This window comes from Ptychodera flava (assembly GCF_041260155.1).
Source record: "Ptychodera flava strain L36383 chromosome 3 unlocalized genomic scaffold, AS_Pfla_20210202 Scaffold_27__1_contigs__length_13241970_pilon, whole genome shotgun sequence".
Classification (NCBI taxonomy): Eukaryota; Metazoa; Hemichordata; class Enteropneusta; family Ptychoderidae; genus Ptychodera; species Ptychodera flava.
In genome coordinates this window covers 11,563,857-11,591,382 of record NW_027248281.1, presented here as the reverse complement: position 1 = coordinate 11,591,382, position 27,526 = coordinate 11,563,857, and the positions used below count along the sequence as shown (strand labels likewise).

At 38.7% G+C, this 27,526-nt stretch overlaps 1 protein-coding gene across 6 annotated transcripts; it reads right to left on the bottom strand.

The window, feature by feature from the left end:
* Nucleotides 1-964: 964 nt before the first annotated feature.
* Nucleotides 965-27,526, bottom strand: LOC139126293 (uncharacterized). Of its 6 annotated transcripts, none has more exons than XR_011550521.1 (5): nt 26,344-27,526; nt 8,387-8,833; nt 6,851-6,948; nt 4,239-4,685; nt 965-3,878 (listed from the first exon to the last, which is right to left on the bottom strand). XR_011550521.1 is itself a non-coding variant. In XM_070692334.1 (4 exons), the coding sequence occupies exons 2-3, from the start codon at nt 8,739-8,741 to the stop codon at nt 4,240-4,242; spliced, it is 801 nt and encodes a 266-aa protein (XP_070548435.1). In that variant the 5' UTR covers nt 8,742-8,833; nt 26,344-27,505; the 3' UTR covers nt 965-3,878; nt 4,239. The 6 variants fall into 6 exon arrangements, 3 of the variants coding, with proteins under 3 accessions (XP_070548435.1, XP_070548436.1, XP_070548434.1); XR_011550520.1 differs by having other exon boundaries at nt 2,022-3,878; nt 6,851-6,998; nt 26,344-27,463; XR_011550522.1 differs by lacking the exon at nt 26,344-27,526 and adding an exon at nt 22,713-23,169 and having other exon boundaries at nt 2,022-3,878; nt 6,851-6,998.

Below are 27,526 nucleotides of genomic sequence, written 5' to 3'. Positions count from 1 at the left end.
TAGAATCTACATGTGTACATTATGGAAGATGACCCAGGCCTATCGTCAACACAAATAGTCTGTACCGATGTTTTATTCTGGATAGGCCTGGTCATCTTCCATAGTGTGTACTTGTATTTGTATTGAGGATAGGCCTGGGCCATCTCCCATAGTGGTACCTGTGTTTGTATTCTGGATAGGCCTTGGTCATCTTCCATAGTGTGTACAATCATGTATTGGTATTGAGGATATGCCTGGATCGTCTTTCATAGTTTGAACATGTATTTGTATTGAGATATGCCTTGGTCATCTTTAATAGCCTGCACATGTATTTGTATTGAGGATAGTTCTGGGTCACCTTCAATACCGTGTACATGTATTTGTATTGAGGATAGGCCTATGTCATCTTATTTGCATAAGTAATAACATTTACATGAAGATAGGCGCGCCCGGGACGTCGTACAGTTGAAGGTTTACCGCGCTGCCCTACAGGGACACACAAACAATGAGGGAAACTGCTTCAGAGATTTCAAAAAATATCAACAAAATGCATAGATTGGATCCGAGACAAGACACCAGAACCACAGGGAATGGTTCGAAATTCTCATATCCTTTTGACGATATCATGATATTTCCAAGAACGATTTGTATTCTGTATATGCCGTCTCCTCGCCCGTAAATGAGCATTTTATAGCAGTCTGTGATCACGTGATCAAACACTACTGATAGTCGATCAATACTACTCAATCAGCTACCGTCTTTGCCTCATCAAGTGTTAAAATCAATCGGTCAACATCTCGTGATACACTCTCATGACATGACTTTCACGTGACTTTCACATCATTAAGTGTATCGCACGATGTTGACTGACCGATTTAATCCGCTGACAAGGTCAATACGGTAGGGCATTTAAGAGCGTTTATGGACTATAGTAAGTGGTCAAGTGGTCAGAGGTTGCTACTAAAATATTAAGTCAAGAAAAAGGTGGCTGTTTACAGAGGGTATAGCTCTTTATTGGACGTATAACAAATATCAGGCCAAATAAAAACGTATGTGCGCTTCCCCCGAAAATTAGGGTAGGTAAGTAGGTCAGATGAGATTTTATACTCTTCCTTTCGTTCATTGAAAACCATAAAATACTGTAAAATAAAGATAATTTACATAATTTTATTTTCATGCTTGCACTTGAAACTAAACACTATGAACTCAGAGCGCTAGGTGTACATAAATCTCTGTATAGACTGTTCGTTACATGACGTTGTTTTGTTTGTTTGTTGGCCTGATAAGATGTAGAAAAAGAAACGAAGATAAAACACCAAGTGTCAGCCACTAACTACTTCGTTTTTTACGACGTTTATCAGTTCGATTTTACACGCTCACGGACTTAGTATCAAATGTGGTCACCACGAATTGACGGTTTCCGCTCAGAATGACTGGCTTTCAAGTGTCCTGTGAAATTCTGTAACTTAAACAGTCACCAGCTTTACATGTCACATATATACGATAAACGAGCTGATTCATATCACCTACTTCCTTGTCATTTTGCATGTGACTTGTGAAGCTTTAAGACACATCGCGCCTCGCAACTGAAATACTTAAACCTTTAGTAGCCAGATCTTTCTGCCGAGTCACGAAAACTTTCAGCCATTCTCTTTCAAATTAACGAACGAAAACCATGGTTTATCGTGCAAAGTTTGGCAATAACTAAATAAATTACCAAGCATTTACCGACAAACGAAATTCAAAATGGCAGCCATCCTTGTGTTAACTCTCTGGGGAATATGCAATTTGTGATTTCACAAAGAAAACACTATGCAGACTTCAATAACGCTGAGAGCTTAAAACTTAGCCTTCACAGTCAAGCAGACCAGAAAGGTCATGTGAAAATTTGAGTGTGACGAGAAATGAATCCCAAACTTATTCTACTTCGATGCTGGTTTCGTAGTCAAGGAGAAAAGTATAGGGACCAGTTCGCCTTAGACATTCTAAAAATCATTTCTATTTTTTCTACATTTGATGGTGTGTTATCAACAGCTTCTTTATTTTACGACATACTTGTACTCTGCGAAGACGTTTGCACAGTTGACCTGTTAGAGGTCATATTGGAAGGGCCAATTTAAATGTCAGCTCACGGCCGATACAGTGCCCTCAGAAAGGAAAACCATGCGTGTTCAGAATGTCTGAATATAATATCGCGACTGATTCCAAACGTGTCTCTATAAACGTTTACATTCCGCAAGAGCAAATGGTGCAAGATGACCAAAAACCAGATGTTGCGAAAACAGCTTCAAAGGTGATTCAAAATATTCAAACATCGTTTATGCGTTCTGTTTGGATCTTCATTAGTTATTTTACAAGCGTGATACGCTACCAATGGATCTGAAGGGATCTAAATCCGTTAACCGACTTTACATTTGTTGCCTTTCTTTTCCTCTGAACTTTGTCAGCTCACCCTGCAACTAGGGCGAATACAGGGTCAACCATGTACTCTAGATTTGTGTACCTTGTCCTGAGATGTCTATAAATACCCATTGAACTGTTTACCGATAATGGAGCTTTTCATAGCTGAGGACGTGGTCTGCTAAGCCTGTGTCGCTCGGCATTGCAGTCGCCATGAGTTGCAAATTAAACTATTCGTCAACCATCGGCAATTAATCACCTGTCTCGCAAGCAATGACTGACGCCGAATACGATGTGTTACATAATCTCTTCTGATAATTACACTAATTGCAGGTAGCTGTTTGTTTCCTGGTCCAAGTAAATTATTTATTTACCTTGAATAAAACTGATTATTAAAACTGTTTTGATGCCATTTTGGCTATAAAAGATATTTTCCATTTCTTTGGCGTCATTAACATGGCTTACCATGAACTACAGTACTAGCAAAGGTCATGAGCTTGTACATCCTTTTTCGAGATAAAGATTATCAAATTCAACGCCGCAAATCAAAAGCAAATCCAAAGATGAAAACAAACGTTTATAATTAAAGGCTAATTAAATACAAAGATCACCGGATATTTAACACAAAACAGTATATATGTTTTCTGTTCACTGATAGTTCTGATGGACAATATTTGAAAAGATATCAATGTGGTAGAGTAACAATCGATTTATATAACTTTAATTAAAATATCGCAAAATACGCTTGTTAAGTGACACGAAACTGCTACTCGCCGTTCACCACTGTGATGTACTTTTATAATATGTCAGACAAGTTTCATAAATTTTTTTCCAAAGAGATAAATCTGTTAGTGAAAATCTACGAAACAAGCAAATGTATTTCCTAGTAACACTGACAAATGACCTTCAAAACTACCATGGTATAATTGTGTACATGTGAATTCCTAATGCAGAGAACACTGATATCCGGTTAACTGAGTATGCAAATTGCGATTCATAATGTAAGTCGCGCTTACAAAAATCTGACCAATTGTTGGACCGTTCTAAAGGCATAGCTTCAACAGATAGATATGTAGAGACACAGACAAATACATAGGTATAGAATGGCTTAGGTGTATGCGCACATGATATAATGAGTAAAAATGTATCACTTTGCTTTCTTACGAATTTCAATAACAAATCTTTGACAAAACGTTTCAAGAAAAGTATTACTTGCTGTTCTACATGTGGATGACAGCCTCGATGAAAAACGTATTTTTTTCAATGATTACGAGTGGATGAAAGATGATTGACATAGTTTGACAAGGTAGTCACTACTATTAACATCATCCAATAAACAGAAATACATTTCTACACATTAATACATATTTCATCGTCAAAAATACACGCACCGAATAATATAGAATGGTACGAATATGGCTAGAATATAGTCAGATTAATTCAGAACATTTTGGCACTTCGCTTTCTCAAACCCGATGTTACAAAACTGATGGCCGATTCTGCAAATAACAAAAGAAATGTTACATTAATTAATTTACTATAAGCTTAATTCAAAAATAATGAAAAATTGAAGTGGAAGGATTCAAAACAAGAATGTTGCCATGTATTTGCTATACATTTTTGGAATGATAGATTTTCGCAATATATGATTGCCAGTTCATGCAATTAATTGAGTGAAGGTCTATTATCAACGAGTCTAAACAAAGAGCGAGGCTTCGTAATGATGTGAGCGGTAGTTTCTGAGACTAGTGAGCGACAAGGAAATTACGATTGAAACCAACACGTGCCAAAGTCCATTTACCCTGGGCCACAGTGAGAATTATTAGCACGGGGCCTCGTCTCCAGTCAAAAATACTTACCTTAACTGGAACGACTCCCTTCCTCAACGTTGAGGACCGTCTCTATTTCACACTGTCCCAAAATTGTAAATGATGCCATATCTCCTCCTTGTTTGACCTGGACATTTACCACCCGGACTACAGTCCGGTAAGTGCCAGAGTACTCTTTCCTGCAATCTTCCTGCTTGAAACTCAGACTAAGTGCAGCGCAGCCCACCTTCTTGATTGTCACAAGTGAACTTCCGGGCCCGAGGGTCTCAGGTTCACCATGCGATTGAAGAACAATTCTCACACTATCATGTCCCAAGTGATAGATATCGATTTCCAGTTTCCAAGTCCGTTGAAAGGGACTGGAAAGGTCTACTGCGTAATTCATTTCCATCGTACCTCCCTCGTGCACACTCATACTCTGGGAATTCTGTATCATTTTACACTGGTGTTCATGACCACGTGTAGTTGCAAGTGCTCCTGAAATGAAATAGAAATGAATTAATACAGAGAGCTACAGTACTGTACCTTAAAAGTGAGATCAATGTCACTGAAGATCGCTTCTTTGCCAATATCATGATACACTTTGCCATGATACAGCCTTTGTATGGCATTTTAAAGTTATTGGCGTGTTGGATACGGCCTTTTAAGCTGAAAAACAATATTTAGATGACCGTCGTGTTAGTCGATTCATAATTCACACACATGCACTTACTGGACACTTCCATCCACCTATCCATCAGCCAACGAATATATATATATATATATATATATATATATATATATATATATATATATATATATATATATATATATATATATATATATATATATATATATTTATCACATGAACTGGCCCGTATCTCCACCTGTGTGACGTACACCAGCACAGATAAGAAATCCATATTACCGCTGTTGTACGTCATCAACCGGAACTTTTTTTCTGCAATGGCACCGTTCACGTTCGTATATGCACGTTGCCACACAGACCGATTTGTCGTGATCGTTGCCGTGCTCTCATGACATTTTGTCAAAAGTGACCCGATAAATCCAGATATGGAAAACAGAAGGCATGTCCAACGACATTTCGAGTCGTTAAAGCTTTAGCTATTCCCAAGAATCGAATGAGGATACCGTCGATCGTTATAATGGCTCAGTAACGTCACGGCTCAAGTCGTAAGGCTCAAAGCGACGTCGTACCTGCCGATCGAGGTTAGCGATAAACCCGAAATATATACCTCATCGAAAGTTCAACTTAATAAATGAGTACTCTATAATCTTAGGGAAAGCGACATAGAAGGCACAAGCATAAAGTCATTCGACGAACAACGATAAATTTCCTTCATCACCCAAATTATTCCGTCGTTTCTCGATCGGAATCAAACCTGCAGCGTAAGGTTAACAGTGAAAACGTAAGCTGTCGACCTACAATGCAGCGCCTTAGAATCCGATGTATTTCGAAAGTTTACTCGAACAACACTCACAGCAGAACAGAGTTCCCGCCAAGTAACAAAATTGGGATGTACCTACGGGCGATATATGTGTCACAACAAACATCAAAGTCCGTAAGACGAAAAATTGACAACCGAGATGGCCACCGGCGAAGACCGGTGACGGCAGTGTCCACTACAACTTACAAGCGTACACTCTGTGTGTCATCGATCTGAAACTTTCGGGCTCGCCAAGGTCGTAAACTTGTGATATTCTAAAATCCACAGCATCTCTAAGAATGATAACTAATGTTTCGATCGTGTTGTTACATTAGTTTCATTAATAAAATTGTAAATATTCTAAATAACGCAAAATACTATGGTTATCCGTCGCTAGCGCGGTGAAAGTCATGTCCGCTCATGAGGGTAGACTTGCCTTGGCATCGGTCCAGCGCGAGACAATGATTGACATGCCCACGTGACCGAATCCGTATGTCTGATTGGTGGAGATACAATTTCAGATATCAAAAGTTCAGCTTAATCGGATTTATGAATGAAAGTATGCCTGTAAACATTCGCACATCTCCTGGGTGACGGACCGCTTTACCCAATAAATGAAAGTAATCCGCGTAAGGAAAAACACAAAATCGCGATAAAAACCATGCACTTTGTTACAATAATTTTGATCCATCCACATCAAAGAAAAATAAGAAGACTGTTCATGTGATAAATGTATAATCCCATGGAATTTTTCTCTGTTTGACGTCATCGTATACTCGTGTTTTTCGCGGAGCCGCACAACTTCTCGCCTTCGGCTCGAAGTTGTACGGCTCCGCGAAAAACACTCGTATACGATGACGTCAAACAGAGAAAAATACCATGGGATTATATATAATATATATATATATATATATATATATATATATATATATATATATATATATATATATATATATCACATACATAGACCCAGTGTCCCTACGGTATGACGTCACACTAAAGGTATATGACTACGATGAATCCATATTCCACATGTGGTGAATGCAAAAGTGGGAGGGTAATGAAGCATTAACATAATATAGAGTATTAAAATATATATGTAAAATACAAAATACCGTCGATACTAAATTTTGTTATGAATGTGTGTCTTCGTCGTTGATTTGCGATTGAAACGTTTGATTTCTAAACCACTGACATTTTAATACGCTATATTACCGATATTTTGTGTTGTCTCCTTCGTCAAAAGTGCCGTAGATGTCCATCAAACAACATAATAAGCATAGCCGATAACCCAAGACACGTACCAATCATCCCTGCAGCAGTAAGAATGTTTTCTGACATTGACGGGTTTCAAGCTCTTGATCTGCATAGATATACGCTAAGCTTACAAACTTATTCAAATGTTCCATATGCAAAGATATACGTTACGTGTACAATTAATATTGTGTTCCATATACGTCAATATACGTAAATAAACTGAAAGTAAATAAAGCATTTTGTCCAGTGAATATATATATATATATATATATATATATATATATATATATATATATATATATATATATATAATTATATATATATAATTTTATATATATAATTATATATATATATAATTGACTGTTGAAAATTGAGAGATAACATAGCTATACATCAAAATTTGCTCATTGCAGTTACTTAAATGTTCGGTTACCGTAAACATTTGATAAATTCAATGCTGAGCGAATCTGACGGAATATCTTCTTGCAATGTAGGAAATCAAACATTAGAAAATAACGACTGACGTTCCGACATGTCATGGCCAATATCTTAGAATTTACTTAATCGGCCGTACATCGCGTGTTTACAATTGCAAAGAAAAATCTATGCCGGCGTCACATGAATGAGGTGTTGCAATACTTAAACAATAAAGCAAACCCTGCGATGGTATACCACGAGATTTTGACCAGTTCACGACATATATGCACGAGCGATAGCGAGTGCATATATGAAGTGAAATGGTCAAAATCGAGTGGTATACCGTCGCTGGGTGTGATTTATTGCTATTATATCATAACAGTATATCGAAATTCTGGCGTGGACCGTCATAAAAGGACTTTTCCTCAAGCCGAGAGCTGGTGCGCATGCCAGCCGTGGTATATCGCCAATATACCATGGTTCTTTTCGCGTCTCGACCAATCAGATGGCTGTATTTGCACCATCAATATACTGGTATGATATAATAATGAATATTTAACAGAAACCCCGGGCACAAACTAAACGTCTAGTCCTTGCAGTAACTGAGTTATGTGAATTTAAATCAAAGACTGAAACACCAATAGTGAATGTACAAGCACTCTCACTGATAATCAAGTAAAATTACAGGTTCATTGGATCAGGAGAAGAAAATGTGTTTTAGATTTACATGACGTTCTTCACAACAATTTTTATTTAATATACTGCCTAAGGTACTTGGCCGCATTTACTATTATTTGCAAATAGCATTCAACACAAGAGATTTGGGATGTATTTGCTACGCATTTCTGGAGAGATAGATTTTCATAATAGCCCATAAGGCTGCCTGTTCATGCAATTATTTGAAGTGAAAGTGTACTATCAACTAGTCTAAACAAGGTTTTAAGCTTTGTAAAGACATGAGCTGTAGTTTCTGAGACTATTGAGCGACAAGGAATGTACGATTGAAAAGCATCAGCGACAAATTGGCTTTATCCCATAATTATAATTATTAGCACGGGGCCTCTCAAAATTACATACCTTGACTTGAACGACTTCCTTCCTCAACGTTGAGGACCGTCTGTATTGTACACATTTTCCGAATAAATTGGATAGGTGGTCGGTGTTCGTCGTTGATCTCGTTGACCCGAACTTGAGTCCGGTAAGTGCCAGAGTACTCTTTCCTACAATCTTCCTGCTTGAAAGTGAGACTTAGTGCACTGCAACCTACCTCCTTGACTGTCACAAGTGAACTTCCAGGCCCGAGGGTCTCAGGTTCACCATGCGATTGAAGAACAATTCTCACACTATCATGTCCAAAGTGATAGATATCGATTTCTAGTTTCCAATTCCGCTGGAAGGGACTGGAAAGGTCTAGTGCGTATTTCATTTCCATGTTATCTCCCTCGTTCACACTCACACTTTTTGAATTCTGTATAATCTTACACCGACTTTCGTTTCCGTGACCATCCGTAATTGCCAGTAATACTGAAACAAATTAGAAATAAAGTAATAGAAAGACCTACAGTATTGTGCCTAAAAATGAAGTCGATTTCACTGAAGACAGTTAATTAATGGCGTGATGGATACGTCAGGTCTGGATATTAAGGTGAACGTCTTATTAGCCTATGCCAAATTCACACACATGCTGAACATATGTATTGATCTATCCGTCCAACAACCCATCCTCCCACCAATTCATACATTAATACCTATGTAGACATAGATAGATAGATAGATAGATAGGTAGATAACATACATTTATACATTCATACGTACATACGTACATACATACATACATACATACATACATACATACATACATACATACATACATACATACATACATACATACGCACGCACGCACGCAGGCACGCGCTCACGTACGTACATTTTCGTCTCTCTGACCAAACGTGAAGTAATTACCGTTTCATGCTCATAGAGAGTATTAAACAAGGAATCTAATATACGACTTTTCCTTCGAGATACACTTGACTTATTAATAGTGCACAATCAATGCATCGATGCATTTGATACAGTGACATATTCAATTCTTAATTCTTGATTCGGTAATATCATTATTGAAAGTTTCACCGAGAAAATTTTGAGAAAAAGTTTATGTCTTTAATATTTTCGAGGTACTATCTTAAAACCAAATCAACATTTTCATCATGAACGTTCTCTATTTCCTCGAGGCTTTTACGGCGATTGTGTTCATTTTGTTGAGGGAGTGATATCTCCAGTGATTGACGCAAAAAGACAGCCGCGTCCTGTTGTGGTTCACAAATTGCCTGGATGGAACGATTCTCTTCAGAGTTACTTTAGCCAAACCCAAGCCACAGTGACTCAACAGACATTCTCATATACCTACATTCACGTGCCTGTGTAAAGCTATGGGAGAAAGCGCCCTCAGATCCGTGCATTTTTTTTACGTATCACGCTCCGGCCCAGTGCCCAAATATGGGCAATCGCGTGAATTTCTGACTATCTCGATTCTGGTTACTACGCGCGTTGCTATCCGCAAACGTTCCATTCGTACACAAAGCCAGCGCGAGATTAAAAAAACGTCTGCTCGCTCAGATCGTAGTTGCGCGTGGCGACAGTGGAGCCGCGCAGGTGACATCGGCTTTAATTTCTAAATTCCAGAGAAATCCTTTGTGTACTAAGTGCGTGCCTGTTCAGTATAAATTACAAGAAACTGACATCACGCTTTTGTCTTCTTACACCTCGATTTCAGCCTTGATCTATGTTGGTCACGTAATAGAACGGATGTTGCTCTGCGCGTTCTAGAATTCTGCAGGTAAACAAATGACGTCATTATGTATGTCAATCCGCGACGGGAAGCGGCCATCGTATTTATGAAAAACTGACACAAATGGCGATGAATTTTTGATGTTGCACGCATTTTTATCTCTTTAACAATGTTGAATATTATGTAAACCACATATTTTTCATTCCATAAGGTATATGATAAACCCTTTACGGCCCTGATATGGCTTTTGCGGCCCTTGGTCGTACGGCGTACGGGCCCTCGCACGCTCGGGCCCTTCCGCCGTACGACCTCGGGCCGCAAAAGCCGTATCAGGGCCGTAAAGATTATTAGAAAACGTTCTATTCGTCCAACCACCAATAGTGCCATATGAAAGTGAGAAAATACGATTAAGCAACAATGCTTAGACATAATTCTGTCACTCAAATTAATTATACCCTGTCTTCTAATCAAAACGATCTACGCGGCAATCTAGCACACCAGCTGAATGAACATGCTCAGTACCATGCAGGTAATATGTCTGTTCTCAGCCCAAGCAACGCGAAACTGAAAAGCTGACTTACCGAGGAGCACGCCCAATGTCACGATATTCCTGCGGAACGTATTATACATCCCCATGGCTTTGAACGAGGTTTAGAAAAGTTATATCAATTCTTCCACAGAAAACTTCCCCTCTGGTCTTGTTTCGCGTAACAGTTACGGTGGAGACAAGTTAACTGTTACTTACGCGGCTCTTCCGGCTATCTAACATGTCCCAATGCATGTTCCCTCACGCGAGGGTTAACTTGGGAGGGATTTGGTGCCCGTCATTGAACGAGTTGGTTGTCAAAACAAACTTAAATAACATCAGGTATTTAGCTTGTTGTCTGTGTCTGTTGTATTTGATACTATATCCTGTTTTGAATCATACATACACTAGAACCACAAAGCGAATTATGTCAAGATACACCTGCAATCTTGAGATGAAACGTTAAAGCGCTCGCCAAGAAGCCACAAAAACCCGTGATGTCAATGGAATATATTGGATACTAATGTATGATTTTACATGCTTAAAGTTATGTTCACCCGTCTGCCAAGTTATTTCTGCAATTCATGGAAACGTTCTGATCGACTCTACTCTGGCCTGGAAGAATGTTACTAGGATCACAGTACATAACCCAACACAGTTCCTTAACACAAATATTTGTCAACCGTTATAAACACACATGTTTCAGGAAAACAATATTCCAAGAATGATCGCTTTTAAAATGAGTACTTTGATCAACAAACTTTCAGAATAATTGAACTTTCAAAGAAGTAGTAAAAGTACACCCAGCTGCCTAACAGAGTTACGGTCTATCCAATATATACATATACTTTCAAGTGTAAATGAAATACATTCACTGGTAAGTTAATGCAATTTTTCTTTCGCCATATATGTTGCATAGAGTTTCTGATTCATATTCGATGTGAGGACTTGCCTGTTTTATTGTCTCAATACATCGTCCAACGTGTCACATTCAGAAATATTATACTTTCGGACACTGAGTCAAACAAACATAGTGACAATGTAATTTAAAATAAAAACGAGTATTCAAATATAATTGTAATGCATATTATTGACATCATGCCATAATTGACAAGATACAGCGGCGTCTGTATAATCGGCAAGTTTTTATACGTATCAATGAAACTGGTTCTCGCTTGTGTGTCTGTCTGGTCTGTTTTTAAGTTGAAACATAGCGGTTCTTTCTACAGCTGGTTCCTCTATACATGACCTGGCTTGCCAAGCCGTGAATCAATTGACTATCCATAAAAAGACTGCAAGATCTGAATCTATTTCAAAGTAGTGTGTAGCTAGCAATAAAACGCATATACACAATTCATATATACACACCATTTATTCTCACCCAATGTTACGCCACCGTGGTCAGCATAACTGAATAATGTATACTTACCACAAACTCAGGCCAAATGAAAAAAAAAATAAGTTTCCGGTAAACTGATCAGCATGTCACGTACCTTAGGAAGAAAAACCTGCAGACCCTATACACTCATTTTCTAAACAAGGGAGTAAAGTCTCTCCATTTACCGTCATTTTTGGATCTCAGCAAATTAGCCCGACCAACCTACCATAATTGGTGGAGGCATGTTACGGTAAAACACATTTTGTATTTCGCCTTAATCCTGTACAACCTGATTTTTTTCACCAATCGACATTAAATCCTAAGTGATGAGTACATTAGCCCTGTCATAATGAAACACTATGATCTGAATTTAATAGCATTTAATTATAAGCTTCAATGAAGTTATAACATTAACTCTGTAAGTCAAAATTTGAAAAAGAGTGGCACGAGGTTCATTAAAAATAAAGCGACGGGCTGGCAATATTAACTTATGTTAGCATAGACTCATTTACAAACCAACCATTTCATAGCAGCGTTGTGTCAGAGCAAACGGTAGCATTAATTCTACCGATTTTTGTTAGATTTATACTGATACACTGAACAATCGTCACACTGATGACTTTAATGAAATGTTATCGTCTACGCAAATGTATTGTGTTTATTCATGGTTTATCTGATACAGACCTATGCCGCGGCATACTGTGTGTTCCCGGACACGTATTCTACGTGGAACTTTTCTATCTAAATGGATAACTCAGTTACACAGATGCTAACGTTGTTATCAGTAATTTAAACTATGAAAGACCTTCCACACGATGGAAATATCAGACTGTGGTAGTTTACATTTGTAAGCGTGTCACACAACCGGACTATGGCAACTACTGAAAAAAATTGTTTTGTTCACATCTACGCCACCATGGCTACATCATGAAATACAAGACAAAACCTCACTTTTTCCCAAAAAAATATTCATTCTATTATCACCAAGTCATAATGTGAACGAAGATAATTCCAAAACCTGTGATAAATTTATTCACATAATTCATTTATTCACATAATTCATTTATGAGCGCTGAGTCCGTCGGTTGATAGGCGTGGCTGACGCACTGGACGTGCTTCGAGTTTGCTGGCGATTGTGCAGCACGGTGTAAATGAACGGTGTTTAAACACTCTTATTTTTGACTTTGCTTGTAAATTTGCACTTTGAAAGGTGTGCAAATAATAAGGCTAATATTTACAAAATACCGGGATGTATATCTTGGTACAGTGTACACTTCGGCAGTGTCCTGTATATTACGCCTTGTTACCATGAAAACCAGATAAAAATGGACGCTAAAATTGTCCTAAAAGTTATCACACTTGTGTAATTGGTTTTTGAAGTTTTTTTCAAATTTACCAAGTTGCGGCAATCAACAGACGGATGATAGTGTTGCTTCACAGTAGGCTGTCAATGTTTTTGTTGAGATAGAGCCAATAAATCCTGTCAGTAGGATCTGATTAGTGTCTGTGTGTAGGGTAAAGATTTCGAAAACTTTCCCACGTACAACTTCTGGCGGATCATGTTTATTTTTGCCAAAGAACTTCACACAATGCAAAAGCAACACAAGTCTGATGACAATTCAACTCTGTCTCGGCAAGTGATAAAAGCACCTCAGGACGGCGACAAGGAGTGTGATATAATTGTTATGTATGTGAATGGCACTGCAAAGTGTACTCCCTGGTGTGTGTTGAATATGGGTCCATGAAGGTCTTTGATTTTCACCGCAGTTGCAACAAGTCAGTGTAACTATTGATGCAAAGTTTGTAACAATTTTACGAACCAATTACACAAATGTGAAAACATTTGGATCAATTTTAGTGTCCATTCTTATCCAGCTTTGACGGTAGGATATTCTGAGCGTTTGTTACAATGATTTCTATAAAATGCCACACTCTGAAATCTCACCGGCCTACAGGGACACACAGACAATGACAGAAACTGCTGCAGAGATTTCGAAAAGGTCAATATAATGTATAGGTCGGCTCCGATACATGGCCACAGGGAATGGCGGGAATTTTTTAATATCCTTTTGATGATAGATATCTTTGATATTTCCAAGAGAGATTTGTATTGTATGTATATGCCACCTCCTGTACCTGTTATTGCAATCTAAGATCACCTGACCAAGCACGACTGATAGGCGATCAACACTACTCAATTAGCTACCGTGCTGATCTTATCAGGGGTTTAACTCGTGATACACTCTGATGACATGACTTTCACGTGAATTTCACACTATTCAGTGTGTCGCACGATGTTGACCGACCGATTTAATCCGCCGACGAGGTCAACACGGCCGCTATTAAAATATTAAGTATATGAAGAGGCGACTGTTACAGAAAGAATAGTTCTTTACCGGACGAATCACAGATATTAGGCCAAATATAAAATGTATGTGCGTTATCCCTGTAAATTAGGGAAGGTAAGTAGGTCAGATAATATTTTATACTTTTATCTTTTGTTCGATGACACCCATAAAATACTGTAAAATTGACAGAATTTACATGACTTTATTTTAAATGCATAAAAATATCTAGGTTCGGCAGGTTTTTCTAGGTAAAGTTAGATTACCGGAAAAAACAACATTTATTTGTGTTTGGCCTAATCGATAGCATAAGTGAATTTCAAATTTTTCCTGTGTTCGCACTTGAAACGAAATACTAAACCGGAAGCTCAGAGCGCCTGGTGGTACATAAATCTCACTTTGGACTGTAAGTTACATGACGTTTTTATCGTTTGTTGGATTGATAAGATCTAGGAAAAGAAACGAAGATACACACCAAGATTCAGCCACTGACCCCTTAATTTTTTACGACGTTCGGTCAGGTCGATTTCACACGCTCACTGACTTAGTATCATGACTTTGAAGTGTCCTGCGAAATTCTGTAACTTAAACAGTCACCAAGCTGTGCATGTCACATATATAAACGATAAGAGTCATGTGATAAACGAGCTGATTGATATCACCTATTTCTTTGACATTTTGCATGACTTTTGAATCTTTAAGGAAAATCGCTCCTCGTAATTTAAAGACCTTCCATCTCTTGAACTTTCTTCTGAGTTGCGAAACTTTCAAATATTCTCTTTCAAATTGACAAACGTAAACCATGGTTCGCCGGGTAAAGTTTGGCAATAGATAGAGAAATTACCAAACATTTATCGACACTCGAAATTCAAAATGGTCGCCATCCTTCTTTTAACTCTCTGCGAAATATGCAATATTTGATTTCACAAAGAGAAGACGATGCGAACTTCAATTACACTGAGAGCTTCAAAATCAGCCTAAACAGTCAAGCAGGCCAAAAAAGTCACGTGAAAATTTGAGTGTGACGAGAGATGACTCCCAGACGCATTCTACTTCGATGCTAGTTTCGTAGCCAAGGAGCAAAGTATAGGGACAAATTCGCCTTAGACATTCTAAAACTCATTATCTAGATTTTTCCATATTTAATGATTTGTTATCAGCAGCTCCAGTGTTTTACGACATACTCTGCGAAGACCTGTACAAAGTTGACCTGTTAGAGGTCATATTGGGAGGGCCAGTTTAAATGTCAGCTCACAGCCGATGCCCTCAGATAGGAAAGCCATGCGTGTCCAGATTGTCTGAACATAATATCGTGACTGATTCCAAACGTTTCTCTTATAAACGTTTACATTCCGCAAGAGTAAATGATGCAAGCTAAGCAAAAACCAGATGTTGTAAAAATAGTTTCAAAGTTATGCAAAATATCGAAACTTATCGTTTATACGTCCTGTCTGGATCTTCATTAGTGATTTTGCAGCCGTGATACGCTACCAAAGCTTTCATTATTTGATGAATGGAAAGGGTTGTAAATCCGTCAACAGAATTTACATTTATTACCTGTCTTTTTCCCGTGAAATTGTCAGCTCAATTTACGCTTTTAACAACTCCAGCAAGTAGGGCGAACACCTGGTTAATATATTCTAGATTTGTGTACATTGTCCCCAGATGTCTATAAATACTCATTGAACTGTTATAAGAGCTTCAATGAGCTGAGACCGTGGTCTGACAAACCTGTATCGCTCAGCATTCAGTCGCGGTGAGGAGCAATTTAAATTATTCGTCAATCCGCGACAAATCACCTGTCTCGACAAAAACCAAACAACGACCGCACCAGAACACGATGTGTGTAATACATAACACACAGTGCAGGTAGCTGTGTTTTCACGGGTGAGAATTCACGCCTAGTTCTTAACCGTCTCTTTCGATTTATGCAGCGTCACAAGTCAAAGGAAAGCCCGCGCATGTAATTCAAACAAAGTCCTTAACAAAGTCAGAAACATGTCTCCATGAAGAGGACCATTTAATTATAGTGTGTCTTGAATGAAATACGGTGGTTTCAACAGGGTTCGAACTCACAACGTACGGTACCCAGTCACCTAGCGGAGAAGCCACAGACTAAACCACTCGGCCAAATCCCCAATCTCAAAAAAGATTAGTTCAATAACCGAGCTAAATTGTTACAATTTTTCTGACTCTGACCCATCCACACGCTGTAGAGTTCGTGAAGCACTCACGCTGGTACAGCTCACTATCACACACAAGCTTTATCGATGTGAAGCAATGAATACATCGCTTAAACTGGGTGAAAGACAGCCTAGGGGACAATTCTGTCCACCAGCAGAGCTACCAACCCAGGGTAGAAAATACGGTGGTTTCAACAGGGTTCGAACTCACAACGTACGGTACCCAGTCACCTAGTGGAGAAGCCACAGACAAAACCGCTCAGCCAAATCCCCAATCTCAAAAAAGGTTGAAAGATATCTGAATGAAAGAGATCTTACTTGTGTAGACAAAGAACAAAGTCTGGTGTGAATTTCATGATATAAATCTACCTTTCAGAAACACCACATTTGAACCGAACATGCTCAGATTGGTGGTTGTTTAAGATGACCCTTTCGTTAAAATCATTGTCTCTATTTGTTTCTTGGCATTAGTTAAATTATAATATTCACCTTTTATGATACTGATTATTGGACCTGTTTTGATGCCGCCTTGGCTGTAAAAGACACTCTGGCTTACTTAAAACCCTGATTGTAAACATCCAGGAAGAAAGCAAATTTGGCCGCGTAATAAAATTGACAAACAACCTTGAAAACTGTCATAATATGATTGTTTTCTAATGCAGTGGTTCTGTGAACACGGACATCAGGATATCTTATTATGCAAATTAGTATTAATTGTGTAAGTCACGTGGACAATAACCTAACGAATCGCTGGCAATCACTAAACACACTTCTACACAATATACAATTCCCATTTTAGGGGGCATATAGCTATAATCAGGAGGGTGGGCCAGAGGAAACTGGGGGTCGTCCATGATATAAACTGTGACTCCCCCCCTGATGTAGCAAGAAAAATATTAAAGCCAATCGGGGTATTTGCTGTAACTTTTGGTCATACATTTAGTTTATTCTGTGTATCAAATGCTATTTCCTTTCCAACTCCCTTCATCTCATAAACGTGTATTGTTATTGTTATTGTTGACAAACAAATTCTAGTCCGAACTTGAATTCAATTTTCAACAAAAGCAATGCAACCTGTACAAATATAGGATGTGTTAAAAAGCAAAACACTGGCATTCCATCATTTCTTAAGGATTTGAATCAGATACTGCAGTTGATACACGGAAAAATTGTGCTCTTAACCTAGGCATTTTATTAGTACTATGCAAATTGCAGTGACCGCAATTGCAATTCTCATATGATTGTTGTGAAGTTTCTTTACACAGCTCATCCAGACTTTGCATTCATCATAAACTGAGCATTGTAAAATGTGAACCTCCCCCAGGATAAGTTTGAAAATATGTGCCCTCCCTCTGGGGCAAGTTTGTAAATGTGACCCTCCACCTATACGGCAAGTTTGTAAAAAGTGACCCTCCCCAATCCCTCCGGCCAACTCCCTCATAATAACTGGAGACTCATTTATTGGCCGTTCAAAAGGTTATTGCTTCAACAGACACAAACATCGGTATGACACCGACGGCTCAGGAGTCTGAACATAATAGCTAATAAGCAAAATATAATCAATTTGATTTCTGAATTTCAAAACAAAAACTTAGGCAAAACATATAATCAAAACAAACCTGGTACAGGTTCGTCAAATATTCATTGGAAAAGTTTTACTTTCTGTTTCAAGTAGCTTTGTGGTTATAGCCCGGATAAAGAAAGGAAATTTACGATCAGGAGTGCATACAAGATGCTGTACTCAAATTCATGAACATCATCAAATAAACATAAATAAGTTTATGAATATCATTCAATAACCAAAGGATCTAAGGTTTGTAGCACGCTATGACCAAATGAATGATTACTGCAGCACAAGCTTTCAAAGACGTGTAACCTCCTTCATCGTATGCAAGAGTGGAATAAACAATTGAAGCAGAAAACTACAAAAAATTCAGAGTGAAAAATGTCTACGAGCAGGTGAAAGTGAAAACAGCGGGGGGGGCTAGGTGTGAAAATTCAACAAAGGAGGTGACGAGTTTGAGTATCCAAAAATTATGATCCGGCTCTATAGGCAACTGCAAATTTTGACTATAAGTTACACTTCTTCATTTTATTATCATGCGATTGCAAGCGATCGACAGTCAGTAATTTTATTATCATGCAATTGCAAGCGATCGACAGTCAGTAAGCATTTTAAATTTACTTGAAATTGCTTAGTTCTCAATTTTGACCAAGTAAACAACGAACGCACTGATGCACTAAAGCAAGCAAGGGCAAAAGCAAACAGAATATTATGTCCGTTCGTTGTTGACTTGGTCAAAGTTAATCTGGTGACCATGTCCACCGATTAGTAACTTAAAGGTAGGGGACACAATCAAATGGATCGAGTTTGTTCTAGTCTGTAAGAGGATTATGGAGGTGTCATAGCCTTTTGTTTTCCATTGAAATTGTAATCTGGTACGCAAATTTTCTGGCAAGACAATCTGACGCCTGGCCCATGCCTTTAACTTTGCTCGACTTGGCTTATCGGGTAATCACACACATCAGATAATAGACGCAGCATAGTGATAGTGTCACAGACAAAATACAAGACACAGTGAAGGGGAAATAGAAATCTTAAGGTAAGCCCAAGAAAGCCAATGTAGGTAGTTCGAGAATAACATAGTCAACTCTGCTAAAATATAGTAAAAAGTAGTAACGAAAAACCGGTGCTGAGACCAAGACACTCCAGCCATCGAAACGGACATTTTCGTTGGCCCCTGTGACTGCATTCTCGTTTCCATAAGCGACTTGTTCAGCATGGTCAACATGGATACCTTACCACTGATAATCGTTCAGTGATTTCAGTGATTAAAGAGCCAGTTATTCCGACTCCCTTGATGTTACACGTAACGATTATATACATCATTACGTTGCGCAAGTATAACTACCATTGTTGTACAGCATATTGGGTCACAATTTCTCGCATTACATCGCATACATGGTACAGAAACGTATAGAGAGTGTACAATATGTTGCAAATGACAGGTTTCTCTAAATCGTTCGTCCTATGACTTATAAGGTGTTACAGAGATATTTTATCTCAGACAAAGGTTAATGAACCTAGCGGTCATCGACACCAGTAAAATGGTTAATTAAAACAACAAGAATTCAATTATAAGTCGATATGCATACAAACCATATTTTAGGCAAACGCACAATAACGCTAATTCCGTTTTACGAGGGTGTTTACGGAAGTCAGGACGAAAACAAGAACATGTGTCACAGTGACGTTTGAATATTAATTGTGACACTGATGTTTATGATTGGATGTATCATTTTATCTTTAATTCATGTCTATCGTATGATCCAAACCACGCCTTAAAGATAACGTTTAAAATCCCATCCTTAAACATACAACGAACAGTCTGAGTTGCTCGGAGAGATTGGAACATTGAGAGGGGAACACAGCGGACCCAAGACATTTAGACTATGGGAGAAGCGTATCTTGGGCGATGGCAACTGTCAAGCTTGTCTACAGAGAAATAAAGTCTATGTAGTACCAACGAACTCTAAACGTCTCGTGTAGTCAATACACTGAAGATCCCAAGGTACCTCTCAGCAGCCAAGGCGAGTTAAACACATAAATTCCCCCTATGAAAGAACGAATAGTAAAAGGGTGGTCGGAAGTTACTACTTTGAAAAAAACTGATAGTAACAAAGGCCACACGTCAACAAATCAATACGTACTATTCAATTCGTGCACACCCCGCCGATATAAACAGTTATATCGTGGATGAGTGACCAAGGTGTAATGTTGGTATTCAACAGCGCCCTCATAAGTTGTGGTATCGACCATCAAGTCGTTCCAGGTGTTGCAGTGGTGTTTACTAGGAACGGTATGTTTTGTACAGTCAGAGACCCTGGGGTCCAGGGTCTATCGGGTCCAGGGTCTATGGTACAGCAGACCTTTCAGACGCAAACAACTATTGATAGCTGTCTGGGGTTGAATAGAGGGGTCAGGCATATCAACAATGCCATCATTGATAGGCCCCTCCATTCGCATTCAAATTAAAGTGCCTATTCACTAGGATGAATAGGTGCGTCCGGAGGTAAACTCTATGCTTTGTTTAAATATTTACTCAAGTTGGAAATTCCCAACATTATGTTCCCCTTTTTTCACCCTGGAAATCAGTTTACCATCATAAAGTATGCATGTGTCTTAACAATAGCGCTTAAAAGCTCTCTGTCCCAATGTGCTCGCTGAATTAGTCCGTGTTTTCATCGAATTTGTCTTCTCAATGTTCTGCTTTTCAGGCATAGAGCATGGAGGTAGCACATAAACTATCTTGCATGGCGTTACCAACTAGTAGACTCACATGTTACAGGCATGCCTCTGCAATATGCACTGCTTGTCACGTGTTATAGGAACCTGGTATTTTTGTTTGGAGGGGTCTTACAGTGTTTTATTTTTATCTCCTTGTGTTGTGACTTAAAATGCCCGAGGTTACTATATTTAACACAGGCCATGTATAATCGGTTGGACAAAATTTTCTGATGCTGTCCACATGCCAGAATGGAGGGTTTGCCTCCATTGTGCCAGCAAAAGATAGCAACAAACAATTGTCAAGATTGCCGAGAAAATGCAAGAGCGTGTATCATATGGTTAACCTTGCAATGTTTTTCCCGATGTCATCGTTAACTACTAATTAATGCAATTTTTAAGCAAACAAAACTATATCACTTATAAATAAGAGTAATAGCGCTGGTCTTGGCCAACACAGAGCAGTTTCCACATTTCATTAAAGGGCATGTAATGCTAAGTTTTGATAAATATTTTCACCATTTTTATTTTGAATGTGAACCACAACGTACTGTTCTACCCGCAAAAGCATGTTGATATACACAGTATTCAGATTGTCAATTCAGCCCATACATGTGTAAACTGCATTGTTATTATTGAAATTAAAGTGACTTCTGCTCTGGACTAGAATTCAAATGTAAACAATAACAATGCATTTTAAATATAAACGCTAAGTCGACGAGTCAAATAGTGGATGTTTTAACATTCTTTGGGGAGTAGAATAAGAAGTTGCAATCGATGTATAAAATTCAAATAATGAAAAAAAACCATCGAAAGTTAGCATTACTGGCCCTTTAAAATTATATGTGGTAAAATCGTACTCTAAGTGACAAATACTATCTGTGGCAAACATTGGAAGCATTGCACTACAACTATACTTATGGGACAAGCGAGGCTTGTATAGGATGCTTGAAATGGCACAAAATACAAACATGCCGCTGGACAATATTAGAAAATTATACCTAGGTGTGGTTCCAGCGTTGGTCAGTCCTGCACCAGTAATTCTTAGTATTTTTTGTGGTATGTTTGTTGACGGGGCGAAACGATTGTGAAAACAAATAACAAGATAGACAGCATTGGGATTGTTTACAATCCCTCTATTCAGTATTGCATTGCACGCTGCAGAGCAGAGCGTACCATTTCATCAGCAGCAGAGCACCAGAACAAGAAAGTACCAACTAAACAAATCTAAGATGTTGTCTAAGTGACTTTTAATAGACCAAGAAATGTCACGCTTATGTACTTGAAAATAGTGTTGCTGGGTTTCCTAATCCCACGCAAGAAGAATGAAAAGGGTAGGTTGATTTGGCATGTGTCGTTCTTCTGGTAGCGTATTGGAAGACATTGCGAATTAAGTTGTTAAATAGTCACATGTTTCTACTCGTAATTCTGTTGATTTTCGCTGGTCTTTACCCCCTCTTAGCAGAAATGGACGATTCCTTCAGTTACTGGACTGTGACCTACTTAATGTGTTTTCGCCCGTTCGTTGACATATGTACCGACGCCGTACCAAATTGTGACAGTCGTTCGCAATGAAATGGGAGCAAGGTACTCTCATTAATATACAAAGCCATAAAGATTTTTGGTTTGTTTATGTCATCGTGTTTGCTTGAAGATAAAAAATAACTTGGCATAAACATGTGATTTATCTCAATCTATTTGTACTGTGAGCATAAACCGTGAATAGCGCTTCAAATCTTCCGCTTCGCGAAATGTGCCTTGTACAGACTTTAACACAAATGTTGGCCAGATCAGATACATAACAACTACAACATTCTCGAAATGAAATTGGTCAAATTCCCTGGACGAATGGAAATAAACACTACCAATGTAAGAGTTTGAAGAGTAATCTTACTTACAAATATGGGATAACTGCCTGAGTCTGACATATCCACATCCAATTCCTTTAAAGTTGCCTGAAGTATGTGTTTTCTTAAACTCGTTTGGTCTGAACTCAACATTTTCGATGAGAGCTCCCCTTGGAGTTCGTGTTGTTACTAGTTAGACCCAGGCAAAAAATCCATTCTTATCAAAGTGTTATATCACCAGCATTTGTCGAAAATGATCGAGTATTCCATGGTTACTGAATGTGTGATAAATATGGTCAAATTCAGTAAAAGTCGTACATACGAGACCCAAGTCACGTCCACAAGACCTTGCTACTGTTTTTCCCCTGCGCGCACAGAGGAAGGTTTCCGCTTGCATTAGCAATAAGACGCGTACCGGACTCCATGTGAAGTCGCTGTGAATTTAACGAGATCTTTCTGAGATCTCTCCAGGCAGTACAGTCGTCATTTATTCCAAGAATCGATACGATAGATAGAAATATCGATTTTCTGCTGTCTAAATAAATAAATATCACACGCCAACACATCTGTCCGGCATTGAAAAACCACCGCGCACAAAGTTCAAAACAGTCCCTCTTCACACGGGACGGTGAAGGGAATTACCCGGTCCGCTGACTTACTCGCTGCTACACGTGAATACAATCCGGAAGCTACATAGCGTCGGTCGAGTGGCCATTTTGTGTTGACGGTTTACTAGCGTACGAGAATTTTATGGAGTTTTGAAACTATTGACTGATAGGAACTTGCATGCTGACTCCACTTATCGCAATCCCTGCGAGTTCATACTTGTAATTTTTCAACTTGAAGGAACACCACGCTCACTGTTCTTGACAATGCACACTCAAATTCAATACGTGCACTATAATTTACACAGTTAAATCCTTCAAGTTGTGCACTGGCTGAGCGATCTTCCTTCCCCGTTTCAGCATTTTGTCGAAAACGCGAAGGTATTTTAGTGGAAGAGATAAACCTTAACTTGTTCCAAATGATCGTGGCTTTAATTATGATTTATATTTCCTCACAAGCTTGATATTGTGTGCGGAAAGGTCAACCTTCGAAACAAAAAGCAACGGATGGGACTGAAATGGTTTCAAATACGACTGAAGATAAAAAGTAGCCTCGATTATCCATGAGAGCAATGAAACATTAAAATCTGCCAACTTTGATTTCGGTCAATCGCGACTATGAATTAATGTAAAAGTGTATGAATCTCTTTCTGGAACCTGAACTGTGCCGCATCGATCAGTTGATCAAAAGTCTGTGAACGCCTTTTGAGGGGTATCATTGGGTTTGTTGACAGTAGCACGAGTAAATTTCTGAGAACACCTATTTTGTTTACAGTAGTTTACATTCAGTCCACCGGTTCGTCCTGCAGCAATTTCGTCAGTAAATTAAACGCGGATGCCACCAGTGTACTTGCCAAATACTCAGGAAAGTTACCTTGACATGCTATTGGAGTATACTAGTAATAAAAAAGACTGCAGTTTAGGTGCAAAATTATAATTGACCAAAATCAAAGTTTGCAGATTTCACTCTTTCAGGCTCTCATGGATAATCGTCCCATTCGTTGTTATTTGTTTCGACGGTTGACCTTTCCGCACACAATATCAAGCTTGGGAGGAAATATTATAATCGAAGCGACGATCATTTGGAACAAGTTAAGGTTTATCTCTTCCACTAAAATACCTTCGTGTTTTCGACAAAATGCTTGAACAGGGAAGGAAGATCGCTCAGCCAGTGCACAACTTGAAGGCTTTAAAACTCTGTAAATTATAGTGCACGTATTGAATTTGAGCGTGAATTGTCAAAAACAGTGAGCGTGGTGTTTCTTGAAAAATTACAAGTATGAACTCGCAAAGATGGCCATAAGTGGAGTTACAGGCAAGTTCCTATCAGTAAATAGTTTCAAAACTTCATAAAATTCTCTTACGCTAGTAAACCGTCAACGCAAAATGGCCACTCGACCGACGCTATGTTGCTTCCGGATGGTATTTACGGTAGCAGCGAGTAAGTTCAGCGGACGGGGTAATTCCCTGCACAGTCCCGGTGTGAAGAGGGACTGTTGTTCTGCACTTTGTGGGCGGCGGTTTTCAATTCCGGACAGATGTGTTTAGATGTGTTGGTGCGTGACATTTATTTATTTAGAAAAGAGAAAATCGATTTTAATATCTATCGTATCGATTCTTTTCTATAGTAGGTCACGATGAAGTCATTTTTCTTCGGGGAGAGCTTTTCACATTTTCGTTGTTTTGATTCTGTCTGTGGGATATTTTTTATATTTCAGCGATCAACGAAGATGGCGTTCATGAATTTTGTATCAGCGATACTTATACACGCAGAAGCTGCCATTTACAGACCGGAGTCTCCCTGCCACTTTATGGTTCATCAATTGTGATGTCTCCCGAGATACGTTTTTGAACGACCCTCGTAGAAAAAGCCGGTCGACTCTGTGAAAATACTTGAAGCAAATAAAACTTGTTGCCCAAAACACGCATTCTTGCCGGCCGCTAGAGTACGTCATGGCGAAGTTATTATACTGTGAATTATTTCTTTGTTTTAAGAATATACAGCTAGTCAAAATCTACTTTTAGTTAATAATAATATGGTAGCATTCATTCACTTTACATCGCCTTGCTGAAAATTTTACCAGAGAAAATGCAAAGCAAATTATTTTTGAAATAAAGAGCAACACATATGTTGTGATTCCGTTCATAATTTAAAACGAAAACTGTATTCATGCTTTTCGTTAATCATTCTCCAGAAGTTTCACCATCGAGTCTTTCAGAAGCCTAGATTCTTAAAAGAACTTGAAACATTATGATTATATAGAGACTTTTTTCAAACAAATTGGACTTGAAAACATATGTTCGCGATAATGAATTCAATGTCTAAGGGAAGAAGATATTCCCTTAAACGGTGAAAACTCAGCCCAGTGTCATAATCTTCCAAATTGGCGCACAGAATAGTAATATTTCACGCTCAAAATACATTAGCGTTCTTGGACGCGAGTGATCAAGCTGACGTTTCTTTGTTTGGACTCTAACAATGCTGGCGCCACGAAATACCAGCACAGTATCGACGACATGATCTCACTCATTTACACATTTACAAGAATTACCCAGTAACATATTTTCTCATGGAGGTATTCTGCGTACTACCCCCATGTTCTGATGTGTTTCAACCAATCGTAATATTGAGCCGTTGTTATCATTTTAATTTATTCATGGCGTGGTTTTGAAACAAAAGAATTGCAGCAAGCCACACAGTTACCGAGGTTGGTTAATTTCCTTTCAGTAATTCTAGTCAGCGATCTCGTCGTTTGAAAATTTTCTCACACATGTCACAGTGATTACATACAAACGCAACTTTCGAAATGACAATATAATCGAAAAATTGAAAGCCAAGAATCGTACTCAAAAATTTTCTTCTTTCCCAACCCGCTTGAATTGAGTTATAATATTTAAGTATTCCATCCCGCGTGTGTAGTAGGCTCGAAGATTTGCTATGTGTTACTTTGTCGTAGATATGCGATTAACGAGCCCTTTTAAAAATTAAAAAGAAATCAGAGAGCATATTCTAGTCCTCACATTAATCGAAAATACAATCATTTAAACAAACCTATCATTCTAAATTTCAAACTTACTGATCGCATCATAGAATTACTGCATGGTTGTTGTTGATCGTTGATTATGGGTGGCCCGTTTCCTCGTCACAGGAAGAGTTCCTCGTCTTCAAGACGTCCTTCATCGGGGAATTGTTCGATGTGAATCTTCAAGTTGATTGTTTCTTGAGAGCGGATCGTAGAGGATTTACTCACACGGGGAACTCGCTCGTCGGCAAAGTGGTCGGCTTGGCAATGGTGACTTTCGTGCTTCGGGGAATTAATAGAAGAGCTTCTCGCTTGGCGACGAGAGGTGACTGACGACCCAAAGTCAGTCTTCGCACCGGGTTTGGTATCTCCACCATGTCATAACGTAAATGAAAAGAAGCTGGATCTGACGACGAGTGCTGATGTACAACTGGAACTTATTTATTGAATACGGAACCATAACTGTGAATGTCCTGTCTCGGTCACTCCACAAGAGAGTGACCGTGGTTATCGGTCCTCGTGTCGGTCACTCCACTAGAGAGTGACCGTGGTCCAAGTTAAGTCCTCTGAGTTAGTGTGTCTATTTATACAATATCTTGGCTATGTCGGATGCCGACGCCATAAAGAATATAATAAGAAAATGCTTTGATTTACCGACATTAGAAAGGATTACAAAAGTAGAAATTATCACTTGCCCGTGCGTGGCTTGCTGCAATTCTTTTGTTTCAAAACCACGCCATGAATAAATTAAAATGATAACAACGGCTCAATATTACGATTGGTTGAAACACATCAGAACATGGGGGTAGTACGCAGAATACCTCCATGAGAAAATGGCGTGGTTTTGAAACAAAAGAATTGCAGCAAGCCACGCACGGGCAAGTGATAATTTCTACTTTTGTAATCCTTTCTAATGTCGGTAAATCAAAGCATTTTCTTATTATATTCTTTATGGCGTCGGCATCCGACATAGCCAAGATATTGTATAAATAGACACACTAACTCAGAGGACTTAACTTGGACCACGGTCACTCTCTAGTGGAGTGACCGACACGAGGACCGATAACCACGGTCACTCTCTTGTGGAGTGACCGAGACAGGACATTCACAGTTATGGTTCCGTATTCAATAAATAAGTTCCAGTTGTACATCAGCACTCGTCGTCAGATCCAGCTTCTTTTCATTTACGTTATGACACCAGCACTGCATATCAATTATTGATGTATCAGTTATATAT

Bases quoted from the DNA above. Each gene is read 5' to 3' on its own strand.
- LOC139126293 (XM_070692333.1), bottom strand. From the start codon at position 10,733: ATGGGGATGTATAATACGTTCCGCAGGAATATCGTGACATTGGGCGTG. The intron at 8,834-10,678 runs GTAAGTCAGCTT...AATTTGTTTCAG, and splicing joins GACATTGGGCGTGCTCCTCG to TATTACTGGCAATTACGGAT. The intron at 4,686-8,386 runs GTATGTAATTTT...ATTTCATTTCAG, and splicing joins AGGAAGTCGTTCAAGTCAAG to GAGCACTTGCAACTACACGT.